The 11,437-nt window shown below is 33.8% G+C and overlaps 1 protein-coding gene across 2 annotated transcripts; it reads right to left on the bottom strand.

Annotated features, from left to right (window-relative positions):
• Positions 1–2,085: 2,085 nt before the first annotated feature.
• Positions 2,086–8,618, bottom strand: LOC131662116 (uncharacterized). 2 transcript variants are annotated; one of them, XM_058931810.1, is made up of 3 exons: positions 8,500–8,618; positions 8,149–8,245; positions 2,086–2,405 (listed from the first exon to the last, which is right to left on the bottom strand). In XM_058931810.1, exons 2-3 carry the CDS (start codon positions 8,243–8,245, stop codon positions 2,281–2,283), a joined length of 222 nt encoding a protein of 73 aa, XP_058787793.1. In that variant the 5' UTR covers positions 8,500–8,618; the 3' UTR covers positions 2,086–2,280. The 2 variants fall into 2 exon arrangements, with proteins under 2 accessions (XP_058787793.1, XP_058787794.1); XM_058931811.1 differs by having other exon boundaries at positions 8,382–8,519.
• Positions 8,619–11,437: the final 2,819 nt, after the last annotated feature.

Raw genomic sequence — 11,437 nt, 5'->3', positions numbered from 1 at the left:
AAGACATACTTCAATACTAAGTTTATGCATTTCCAGGATTAATTTATCATTTTTTATTTTTGAGATGTAATATGTTCATTAGACATGGAGTTTGTGTTTTTTTTAGCAGGTCTTGATCCACTTGCTTTGGCTGGAATTTGACCTTCATGAGTTTCTTGAGATTGACTAGGATGAGGTAGAGTTTAAGTTGTATGTGGTTAACTTGACTGAAGTTGAGTTTGAGTTCCCTGAATAGATTGGTCCTGACTTGCCTGAGGTGAAACCGTACAGCTTTCTTTGTTATGACCATTTTTATTGCACCTACTGCTTTTAACATGAAATTTTGTCCTCCTCACTTTGCAATCAGATTTATCAATTTCTCCTATCATGTACTCCTCTATCATGTAGTTCCGGCTCTTCATGGAAAATATAGAATTAACACACTACAAGGTTATGAGCTGCCATTTCATGCATGAGCAATTGTGTTCTTGCAAGTTGAAAGAGAATTTATCTCTAGAATATTCAATGTGTTTAATCTCAAAAATATGGTCAGCAGACATTCTGTAATAGGAGTAAAGTACATATTAGTGAATAAAGAGCACTATACTCAACAGATAAGTGAATACAAAGTATTATACCTAAAAATCTTCAAGTTGGTGTATCCATTAATTCTCTCTATCCTAATCATCAAAAAGTACTTTTAGGTGTTAGTGAATATATTACCAAAATAAATTAGTAAAATAGCAACAATATAATACTTTTTTCTAATGTTAGGCAAGATAACATCATTACTATAGTTTTAAAATTTCATTCTATTTAATGTCCACATTTCCATTATGTATGTTCTAATTTCTTCTAGCATAGTCACTATTGACTTAGTTTTTTTTCAATAATAACATTATTAAAAGCCTCTAGCATGTTGTTTAACAAGCTATCACACTTAGTATGTGTCATAAACTAAGATTTGCTCCAAAACTTATGAGGTGTCTTCATCATATGCTTAAAAGCTTCTTCATTGACATCTTTGATTTCTCTCATATCTCTTTCCCAAACTTTTGGATATGTTGACTTAGCAATTTTCATATAATCTCTTTTAATTTCTTTTTAGGAAACTTCCTCCTAAATAACATGTTTGTATGCCTCATGATATTGGCATCATTTGCTCATTTGGATCTCTTCTTATGGCTGCCAATATTTCTCCTCAACATAAGCCCTTTAAAAAACAACCACAAAATCCAATGATAGGTTTGCATAGTTTGAGACTCTTCTTACATGCTACATAACAGATGTATAATCTCAAAAAATGATGCCTCTTTTCAACTGCATTATCTGGAACAGGTTGAGCATTCACCTTAACTTTTGAATCAAGATTTGTTCTAAGAATTAGACTTACCAATAGACGTGTCTTCCTCTTCCTCATTTCGTTTCCTCTCATTTAAGGATTTGTTCATTCGTTCAAGCCTTGTGGAGAGTTCATTTGTTCCCAACAAGGTTCTTCATTCTTTCTTCCTTCCATTTTCAATCTTAGCAATTTGGTTTGAGAGGAAATAACCTAAATGTTACGGATATTTTCAATTTAAATGTTTCATCTCAACAATGTGCAAAATACAACTCAACAAATAGTATTTCACCTAAGCAACAACTGAGCTCTTGCATTGACTTTGACTAATGCCTTTGATATCAAGGATAAACATGACTGTTTGAATAATTGAGGGATCAAAATAAATGTTTTTTAAGATAGGAAACCAAATTGAACCTTGACCAAAAGATCAGAATTTTTTTTTTTATTAAGTTTAGATTTTGTTATAGACTAAGAATTCTCTGCTTACTATGGTGTTGGGGTGTACATAATCATTGGAGTGATTCTTCTAACATAATAACATCTAACTAGGCCGTTTAAAAAACCTATAGTTGTTATTGCTAAATAATGAGATTTTTAAGACTTGGCACGAATGTTAAGCTAATGTTATTTTTAAATAAATATAAATATATCTATATATATAACTGCTATAAAATGTTAGAAATTTTTATTGTGAAATATTGCGACATTCATCATGTGCCGTACTACCAAGAAAATTGTTAACACTTCTACAAGAGCCAAATAAATAAATCCAATATATCCAAAACTAGATAGCAGATAAAAATAAAATGAAGGTTGTATGTATAATACATGGCAGAGTTGCCCCTGAATTGCAGGCATGTCACTAATTTCCGCGGTGACTGAAGTTGTTGAAAGGATGCTATCGGTTCCATGACAAGCATCGTAAGTATAACAGAATAGCTAGTCTATATGCAATTGATTCAGGACTTGTTTGTTTCTTTTGGATCAACATGTCTCCAAGGGTTGAGAGCATCTCTAACTGCCTGAGCATCTGGGGAATTCTCCCACGCGCGCTTTTCTGACTCCAAAACTGTTACTTTGTCATCTGCACAATGCAAGAAAATTGAAACAAATTCAAACTCTAGAAAGCTATGAAGGTAAAATTTAAGCGGACAAGCAAAATTCTTACGAAAACAATTTTGTCTATAGTATATACCTTAAGGAAACAATAACTTACTAAAAAATAGATCCAACCTTGTACAGATGAGAAATGTAGGCTATACTTTACAAACCTTGTAATGACTGGCAGGTGTCATGTATTAGCAGTAGGTGACTTGCTATAGCAGGTCACACAGTTGCTACTATAAATGCAACTGTTGTTACCTATTGTAACTCAACTCTTCATAATAACAGAATTTTGGTATAACAGAAAATGAATAGTTCTGCTATGAATTCTATCATTAGAAGAGAGAGATCAAACCAAAAATTGTTCTCGAGTCAAAAGGCCTACATTGAACAGATTATTGAAAGGTTTGGGATGAAGGGTGCTTAGTTAGCGGTGACTCGATTGGCTTCTCATTTTAAGCTCTCTCATAAACAATCACCCACTACAGCAGAATATAAGGCATACATGAAATGTGTACCTTATGCTAGTGCAATTGGCAATTTAATGTACACCATGGTGCGTACATGTCCAAATATTTGGTTAGTATTGTCAGTAGATTCATGGAAAATCCGGTAAAGGAACATTGGGAAGCAATGAAATGGGATTTAAGGACTTAAAGGATAACGGGTGTGTTTGAATTGGCGGTGAACAGAATTGATTCTACCAGAATTGAATTTGGTAGAATTGATTTTAACAAAATTGAGTTTAACAGAATTGATTTATGTTTGGATAGATTTATGGAAAAGTGAGTTGAACAATAAATTTCAATGTAAAAATTACCCAGAATCAATTCTGGAGATAGAAGTTACAAATTCTAACTTAAGTAGAATCAATTCTGGAGGCAGAATCAATTCTACTTTTGATAAAACAAACACCTCGAAATCACCCAGAATCAATTCTACACATCTAGAATTTATTCTGGGTCTTCCAAAAGCTAATCCAAACATGATAAACATTGATATGTTTTTGTGCTTTGGTGGAGATGCATGTCAGTTAAACGGCTTTGTTGATTCTGATGATCTAAATAGACGACGATTTAAAATACATGGTGCTCCAGTTAATTGTCGATCGATGTTACAAGCTACAATAGCATGGCCGTAACAGAAGAGTGAAGGAAACATTGTGGTTATGGGGTCTTCTAGATAATTTGGAGACCAAGCAAAAATATGTGGATCTGAGTTGTGATAGCCAAAGTGTGATTCACTTGGCTAAGAATCAGGTTCATCATACACGTACTAAGCATATTAATTTTAGATGTCATTTTGTTTGGAATGTCTTAGACGAAGGTCATATTTCTTACGAAGGTACACATTGATTATAATCACTTATGAGAATCCTGCAGGCATGTTAACCAAAGTTGTGTCAGGTAGCAAGTTTCAACACTACTCGAACTTGCTAAGCATTATTCCATATTAGTCCAAAATTTGAAATTATGAACAAGATGGAGAATTGTGAAAATATTTAGCAAAAATTAAATATGAAAATAAACAAATAAAAATGTAAATTACTTTAAGGAGTAATAATATGAAGTAAAATAAAGCTAGATGCTTATATTAATTGTAAGTTTGTTCTCTTCATATATAGTGAGTAGTTTAATATATAAATTAAGCCTGAGTTTGTTAATAATATCAACAACAGTAGATATACAAAATGTAAGTGTGGTTCATCTTATAATATATCAATCTTTCTTTTTTAGAAATTTATATTTTTTCAATTAATAGATATACAGAATGTAAGTGTGGTTCATGCTGCATTATTTTCTTCATTTCTTGTTCTACTTTTTCTAATAATGATATAAAATACCATTCTCACTAAAATTGAACAAAAAAATAACATAGCATTAACAAAAAATTGTATGAAAAAATATAAATTTCAAAAGAAGAAAAATTAATATATCATAAGATGAAGCTCACTTTGTTATACTAGGTATATTTTTTTGTTGTTACTTATTATTAACAAACTTAAGTTTAGTTTATATAGTAAACTATATACTATAAATTGAGAGAACAAAATTACACGAAAATATAACACTTTGGTCATATTTCTCTTACGAAGGTGCATACTGATACCACTGTTAGGAACCCGAGTAATATAATATTACACAACTAAAATAAAGATGAGAAACGTTATTATTTTTTATTTGTGATGAATGATCAACATACCATAAAAATTTACTACGGAATAAATAATGTTAGTCTTTACGGTAGGAATTCTAAGGAAGGGAATGAAATTTTCTTGAACTTATAAATAAAATAACAGTAGCTATATAAAGGTTACTTTGTATTCATTATAACTTATAACAACATCACTATGAGAAAAATATGCAATCAGAAAACATTAACGTTTTTCATTTTTATTTTAGTTCGTAATATAATTATATTACTCTAGTACCTAACAAAACATGACGAGGAAGACTCAAACAAGCATAAATTTAACGAAAATGATGAGAAACCGCAACACTCATGGTTGGAATGGATGAAACTACCCACCTATGAGCGAAGCAATCCTTTATGTTGGGTCGCAAGGATTGAGATTTTTCTAAGTGCAAAATGTCACAATCTCTTAAGATTGTGCTTAGCCTTCATTAGTATGGAGGAAAATATGGTCCATTGGTTTCAATTTTGGTGTCCAAGAATGCTTCTTGGGAGGTGTTTGTAACGGCACTGTTGCAAAGATACTGCAAAGTCAGACGTGGAACTGTGTATGATGTGCTTGCATCGCGGCAATACAATTCAACAGAAGGGGGGCATGGAATATTATTTCCAAGATTTTGAACTCTTGGAGGCCTAAGCAACTTCAATGCCAGAAAAACAACGGATGGGGCATTTCTAGGCAAGATTGCGTCAAAATATTTGTAATCAGGTTCATCCTTATGACCCAAAAAGTTTGATTTGAGCCTTGGAGATATCATGTGACGTGGACATTGTTTTAAAGAAACATGCTTTAATAAGAGATATTATGTTGTCTAGTGCTGCTTCTAGGCATCCAACAGCACGCAAATTTCAAATAGAGTTCACTAAGGCCAATGGCAGCAGAGCAAATGTGCAGAACTCGGGGGGCTAAACTAGGAGACACAACAAATTGTGGTTCAAGAAACAGGAGCACTCCCATTCTCCCTTACACAGAGCATCTGAAACGAAGTGAAGAGGGTAAGTGTGTTTGTTATGGTTTGGCAATGGTTTGGGTAGAGAAGAACATAAGGGTAGACGTAGTCATATTGATGACAGAGCATGAGAAATTAAATGACGAGGGAGAAATCACAAATACTAAAGCAGAGGAGAATTAGAGTTATCGATAGTGGTCGATAGTGGCATTATCTCGGGATAGCTGCCCGGAGCGATGACCCTCTTCTATTTGATGTTTAGCGGCCGCTATTTGATGTTTAACGGGTAGCGGGAGCAGGGTGCTTCCCGGCCCAAGTGGGTTTGAACTGTTTTAACACAAAAACAATTATTTACCTTAAAATAAATAAATCTGGTTTGATTTTACATCTGTTTTTCATTACCTCTATTTTTTTTAAGTAATAGTCATTTAATAACTATTTCTCTTCTTTCTCTTTTATTTGTTTGATTTTACATTAAATATATGTTTTATAGATTATTCATATAATTAGTTGAAAAAATAGTCCAATAGTGGTTATCCCGCTATCCTATTTTTGGGATCGGCCGCTCCGCTTTGTCATCTGGGAATGATAACTCTGAGGAGAATGCAGAAGAGGAAATGAAGGAGATGATAGAACCAGATTGCAAGTGGATGGACTTATCCATGTATCCACCAGGAGGATTGACTCAACCAACCATACAATATGAAGGGTGCTGAAGTAATATGTTCTTGTATGAATTGATAGGGGCGCAAGCCACAATCACAATTTGATTTTCAGAAGTTTGGTGCGGAATTAGGGTCCACAGGTGGAGGAAACGCTACCCTACAATGTAAGATTGGGAGATGGACAGAGGAAACCATCGCAAGGCTGCTGCTAGAATATAAATGTTAAACTGGTAAGATGTCACCACTGTTGTAGTCAAGATTGAGTGTTGGATTGTAAGATCGTAAAATTTTACGTGCCAAAGATACTTAAGAGTGCTACAATCAGAGAAAGATCATTTTTGTCATAGGTGTGGTCAAAGATTTGAGATGTGTTATTGATTTTTTCAAATTTCATATTTTGGAGTCAGAAAAACCGATTGGCAAGGATAAAGAGTGTGCAGGACTCTACTCTACTATCTTCAAGATGCGGATTTCTCCAGAAAAACTCAAAGTCAATTCTTATGCAGTAGTTTCTCCAAGTTATGTAGTTTCTCCAAATAATAAGGAGTCTATAATGTTGTGGCAATATCTATTAGACCACCCAAATTTCATTCACTTACACAAAGCGTTTCCCTCATTGTTTAATAAAAGTCTAAGAAACTTTCAATGTGACGCGTGTCAATTATCAAAGCATACCCGAAGCACATACTTACTTAAACCATATAAACCCCTCTCAACCTTTCTCTTTAATTCATATTTCTCTTTAATTCACAGTGATGTATGAGGACCATCTCGAGTCAGTAACATCAAGGATACTTAATTGTTACGTTCATTGATGATCACACAAGAGTCACGTGGATATTTCTTATAAAAGAAAACAAAAGTTAAGATGCTCGGAACTGACAATGGTCACAAATATTTTTATTCAATCCCAGTCTTACCTTAAAATCCATTAAGTTGTACACCAGAGTTCATGTGTAGATACCCCCTCAACAAAATGGGGTCACATAAAGAAAAAATATACACCTATTGGAAGTAACAAGATCCCTCATGTTAGCCACAAATGTACCAAAACACTTTAGGAAGAGGTTGTCCTTTCATCGTCCTATCTCATAAATAGGATGTCTTTTAATATCCTCAACTTTGACACACTTTATTCCACTCTCCAAACCTTTTTCCCAACCAGCAAAATTATCACCTCAATCTCATTTAAAATATTAGGACGTTCATCCTTTATTCATAATCTCAACCCTTGTCACAGCAATTTTGACCCGAAAAATTCATCAAATGTGCATTTTTTGGCTACTCATCTCACCAAAAAGGTTACAAGTGTTACTATCCCACAAGAAAATTTTACCACAATATGTATGTGACCTTTGAAAATCAACCATATTACTCTAAAGTTAGATTTCAGAGGGAGAACACCTTAATCCTAAACAAAAACAGCTGAATTCCAATTTTTAGATTGAGATGATCGAAACGGCCCTTGAAATTGCACCACCAGAACTAGTCAATTATGCACCACCAGAACCGCTAAATTCCACACTAACAGAACTAGATAATCCCACACCGGCCGAACCAAGAAATCCCACAAAACCATCTCAACTTGTCCTTGAAACTACACATGAAGAAAGTATTGCACAAGAAGTTGGCCAGAACGTTTATGCTACATTATGGAGTGGTAGTAATAAACTAATAATGGTAGCAATATATTTTACTCAATATAGTAATCATCTAGTAAGCAAAACCACTATTCTTCTACTATACAACCCTACAGGTCATAGCATATCAAACACTAATTTGAAATTATAATAGATTTTCAAAGGCAGTATCAATAAGAACATTAAAATGGAGAAGAAAAACATGAAATATAAAATACAAGAAAATGCAAAGGGGGCATGAGCATTTAAAGAATGAGAAAGGAAGTTTCTCACACAGAAGCCAGTTTTGACCATGAAAAATTCCATAGAAGCTCCAACCAAAGCCGAAGCAACCCCAATCTTCAAGTACCAATCAAGAAACTTCATTTTCATCTGGAAGAAATTACACCAATGGTTATTGAAAAAGATTTGAATAATAACAATATAGCTCAATCTAGACATTTAAATCAAAATTCGAATACTAATTGAAAAATCAAACGATGGAAGAAAGAGAGATATCAGCCATAACTGTGAAAGTGTTTGCGGTTACAAAACAATTCCAACCGCAGTATCACAAACGCAGCAATAAGATAAATTGTAAGGGAAAAAATGTCGAGAGAGAGGTTAGAGAAGTTGAGAATAGTTACCAAACAATGGCGATTCACTGATCGGAGCTGTTGTTAGGTTCTCGTCGAAGTCCCAACATGTGTGATATTTTTTTTTTTGAATCGATGAGTTCTTTTGCTTTTGGATTGCTTCCCGGGCCAGAACCCAACATGTTGGAGTTTTATACATGCCAACCCCCCAATTATAGATACAACCCCCAAATTTTAATTACCAAAATGTCTCTGACACTACTTTTGATACTGCAGAGCAAATTTTTGGTACCTTTATTTTTGAAATATCTGATATCTGAATATTTAAATTTTTGGTATATATCAGGCATGGTAAATTGGTAAATCCAACAAAAATTTCAGTATGGTACGGAAAATTTCAATAAATCCAGTATTTTACAGGGATAATTTGGTAAAAACGTCATACTTTCGAGGTGCCATGTATAATTTGGGAGATGGCAAGATAAATTCTCAATATGTTGTGAGTGGCTACCCGTGGAGTAATGTTATTCGCACCCTTTTTCTTGTGATTTGGTGCATTTATTTGACCACACAACTTTTAATATCAATATGAGAATTTCTTAATGCACACTTATGGATTCTTAGGCGTCTTTGGTGAAATTCTTCGTAATACCCCTTAAATTAGATAAGCATTTTCGAACTCATCACGTTCCAGTTTTTTATCGCATAGGTACGAAAATGCATATTCGAAAGCATCAAATTGTAGCTTTCAGACACACATATCTGAATTAAACACTAATTACCAAACAGAAGCAAAAACTTTAAAACCAAAGTAAATTAACATAGATTTAACATAGATAGTCGAAATTACATAGGTAGTGAAACAGAAATTAAACACTAAATTTTGTTATAAGCGGGTAGCTCAGGACATTGCAACATTTTGAGAACATCTTCTCCCGATCGTTGAAACTTCGCGTCAACTTCAATCGGACCCTTAGTAAAGTATCAGTGAAAAGTACTCCACGGAACCTTCAAATCATCATCTGTCTTCAGTGCAGGAGAGGATTCAGTATCGTAATGATCTCGACGAGAGTCGTGTCCTCATAGAATCTAAATTGATGTGGCGACATCTCACCACTGAAGTAAACAAAAGCAAGGTAAGAATATGTTTGGCTCATTTCTGTTTGTGGTGTGTGATGTTGAAGAAATGGTTTGGAGACCCTATTTATAGAATATTTGGAACAATTTGAACCCGATAATTCTTATCCTGCCACCAGAGCATGTTTCGGATATTAATCTTCAAATTCATAATTTTTAAGAAAATATGGGATTTCGGATATGTATATCCAAAATAACCCCTTTGTTTTTTAAAATGAAGTTTATTTCGGATATGTATATCTGAATTATGCATAATCAATACCATAGAAATATGAAAAAATAAAACGGTAAAAGTAAACTGCGATAAAATGTAGAATAGATATATTATATATGTATTTGAAGCGTATAGAATTTACATTGTGCACGACAATACATTTAAAAAATGGTTCGATTACATTCTAAAATGCACCAAAGGAATTATCATTGCTTAAGTCTAAAACTGGTTCTTTCTTCGACTTCTCCCTATTTTATTCTCTCTTAAGCTCCAACAATTTGTTGAACTCTACCATCCTTTCCAAAGAGTGATCCGGCCAAGTTTCGCCTCTTTTGCGAAATGTGTCGTCCACTCCACTAATGTAGTCAGAATAGGATACACTGATTTCAAATAAACTTGAATAAAATGGAGCGACCTAAGATACTCAATACAAATGATGCAGCCGGAAGGGTCTTGAGGTGGGCGACTCCAAAGTGGAAAAATTGTCTTCAAAAAACCATATCTCATCAGATCAATACACACCATGTCTTATGCACATGCTATAAGATGGTCCATTTCAGGGAAGCATATCCATTTTGCAACTGGTACGAGACCGCTAACACATGGAACAAACGCATTGTGATTTTTATCGAATTCTTTCTTTTTTCATATAGTCGTGTGTAAAGTTTCCTACGCGTTGTCAACTCAAAAATAAGTGTTTGGTGCACAAGAGTGGATAATAGGTAGTTGAAGTAGTGATTTTTTAATCGGAGGTGTAAGTGGTTGTTTTTGTCAGAACAAGATTTGGTTCTGCATTTAATCTTTAGTTTTGATAATAACAACGCATATATTTTCAATGTGACAATTTTGTACTCTAATCGTTTCTTAAGTGTGCAGATAAATTAACTAGGTTGATTTTGGATTGCTATCTAAAAATCATCTGAATCAGCACTGGCACACCTCATAATAACTAGTCATCCATTTCTAGAGTAACATCAGCAGTTTTGAAGAATGTAGAATGTTCATCAGAAAAGGATTTTCAAGTGTTTATAAGATAAGCTACTCTTCCAGATCAGAAGTCAAGATTTCAAGCTCAGATAAGCTTTTACTTCCAACTCAAAAATCAAGATGTGTCATTCAGATAAGCTGTTGCGTTCAACTTTTAAGACAAAATTTTGACTTTGAAGACTCAAATACTCATGGGATTTTCACATTACTTGATCTCTTTTAGGCTCTCACTACTTCAAATCAGAAGTATATTTTAAAGAGGAAAAATCATAAACTTGCGCTAGAAGCAAAATGGTACAACAGTACAACACCTTCTCCACTACTGCAATAATGTATGTACGAACACCATTTTTGTGTGTTAATTGTCCCCCACGATCACAATTGAGTCGTTATGTGAGCTGGCAAAGAAAGTGACGTATTATTCCTCTCAACGACCTACTTTTTGGGACTATATATAGAGCCACTCACCATTGAAGAAATGTTGTTAATGCTGCTAATTTTTGGGACTATATTATTCATTTACTATAAATCTTCAACGTGAAAGAAAAGAAAGAGAAAGAAATCTAAGGCTTTGTTTGCGAGTTTGGTGGGAAAGGGATGGGTGGGTTTTGGAAAATTGGAAGAATTTGGTGAAATGAATAAAAAGATTTT

Source organism: Vicia villosa, linkage group LG3 (genome assembly GCF_029867415.1).
Source record: "Vicia villosa cultivar HV-30 ecotype Madison, WI linkage group LG3, Vvil1.0, whole genome shotgun sequence".
NCBI classification, from domain to species: Eukaryota; Viridiplantae; Streptophyta; class Magnoliopsida; order Fabales; family Fabaceae; genus Vicia; species Vicia villosa.
This window is presented reverse-complemented; position numbering and strand designations above follow the sequence as displayed.